The 1,472-nt window shown below is 48.0% G+C and overlaps 1 protein-coding gene across 1 annotated transcript in view; it reads right to left on the bottom strand.

Moving 5' to 3' along the window:
* Positions 1–1,472, bottom strand: part of vps13c (vacuolar protein sorting 13 homolog C (S. cerevisiae)) — a gene marked incomplete at its 5' end in the record, with an annotated part of 63,493 nt that overhangs the window by 11,675 nt on the left and 50,346 nt on the right. Inside the window, 3 exons of the mRNA XM_015402000.1 lie at positions 512–652; positions 725–869; positions 1,173–1,408. Coding sequence (XP_015257486.1) covers positions 512–652; positions 725–869; positions 1,173–1,408 — 522 coding nt within the window. The remainder of the gene's footprint in view (positions 1–511; positions 653–724; positions 870–1,172; positions 1,409–1,472) is intronic.

Genomic DNA, 1,472 nt, shown 5'->3' with positions numbered 1-1,472 from the left:
AGTTTCCTTTTTGTAATTATTTTTCATAATGTCTCAGAAAATGTGTTGGTCATATTTGGTCAATATTACAGCTAAACTTATGATCAACTACAGCTGACACAATAAAAAGTCAGAATATAAAGATGCACTATTTAAAAAAAAAACCTTGAAATTTATTGATTAATTGATAACTCGCCTCTCTACTGTCACTTAATCCAGCACCATTTGTGCAGCATCAATTTTCCTGTTTCCTTTGTTTTAAATTGGTAAAAGTTCAAAGGTCAAAAGGTCAGCTCCACCCCCCACCCCACACATTATCCAAATCGAACAGAAATTGTGTGAAACGATTTTTCTACGTTGGCGAAATGAAAAGCTTCCAGAGTCCAAACTGCCGGATCAATCATGTCTGATTGAAACCAGGAGGAGCGGATCTTCAAAATGACGGCGGCACAAACTAAAAGGTTTTGCTGCACAGTCGTGCTACGGGGTGGGGGGGGTCACTTCATTCAGGCTCAGGTGTTTGCATGTTTACCTGCAACCAGTGCAGCTGGGCTCTCAGGCTGCGCTGGTGGAGCGACTGCTTGAACTCCACCTGGATCCCCGACAGGAAGTTCCTCCTCACCGGGCAGGACTGAGGTTGGCGCATCTTCATGACAGCTTGGTTGAGGTTAACCTAGGAAGCGATGACATCAGTAAGCTTTACTCAGACCATCAGAACGGTTGGTCCTTTTGGTTAACCTCTGACCTCCAGGTTGTTCTCCAGTGTGACCCAGCCGAGCTCCTTCTTCTCACTCAGCTGACTCTGGTAGGTCTTCTCCAGCAGGTTGATGTTCTTCTGATTGAAGGACTTCCAGCGGTTCTTTGGCTTATACTCCCACACTACGCCTGAGCTGTGAACGAGAGTTAGAGCGCGGTCAGTCCACTGCAGCCTGACTGCTTGTCTAGTTCATGTCAGTCGTGTTGAGGCTGGTTTATGCTCAGAAACGTGTCTCAGATAACGCAGCTATCAACAGCCTGCAGAGGAGAAATGCTTTCTGTGCTATTTTAAATATGAACCCTGAGCGTCCTGACCAACAGACAGCTTCATGCCAGCTGCAGAGTCCAGCTGGGTTGCTGCAGTCGGAGGAAGTCATGTAAAAATTAGCAGCGTTATTTCCATCACAGCTTATCATCGAGGGCCTGTTGATGTTCACCTGGTGATGCCGATGTAGGAAATCTCCTGCCGGCTGCTGTTGTCCACCAGAGAAAGGCCGAGGTTCTGTAGAGACACCTTCAGCTCCTGTTGAAACTGTTCCAGCTCCTCCGACTGCCGAGCCTTGGTCACCACGCCGGTGTCCTCGGTGAACAGCAACACCCGCTGCCGGCCGTCCAGGAAGGAAACCCAGTGGACATGAGACTGGCCGTCAAAAGGAAACTGACCCACATCATCCTGGAAGAAACAGAGACACGCTCAGTTAAACGCATCGGACTCTCTGCTGTGTGTGAGGATTTAA

The sequence above is a fragment of the Cyprinodon variegatus genome, unplaced genomic scaffold (assembly GCF_000732505.1).
Source record: "Cyprinodon variegatus isolate N-32 unplaced genomic scaffold, C_variegatus-1.0 Scaffold1283, whole genome shotgun sequence".
Taxonomy (NCBI): domain Eukaryota; kingdom Metazoa; phylum Chordata; class Actinopteri; order Cyprinodontiformes; family Cyprinodontidae; genus Cyprinodon; species Cyprinodon variegatus.
This window is presented reverse-complemented; position numbering and strand designations above follow the sequence as displayed.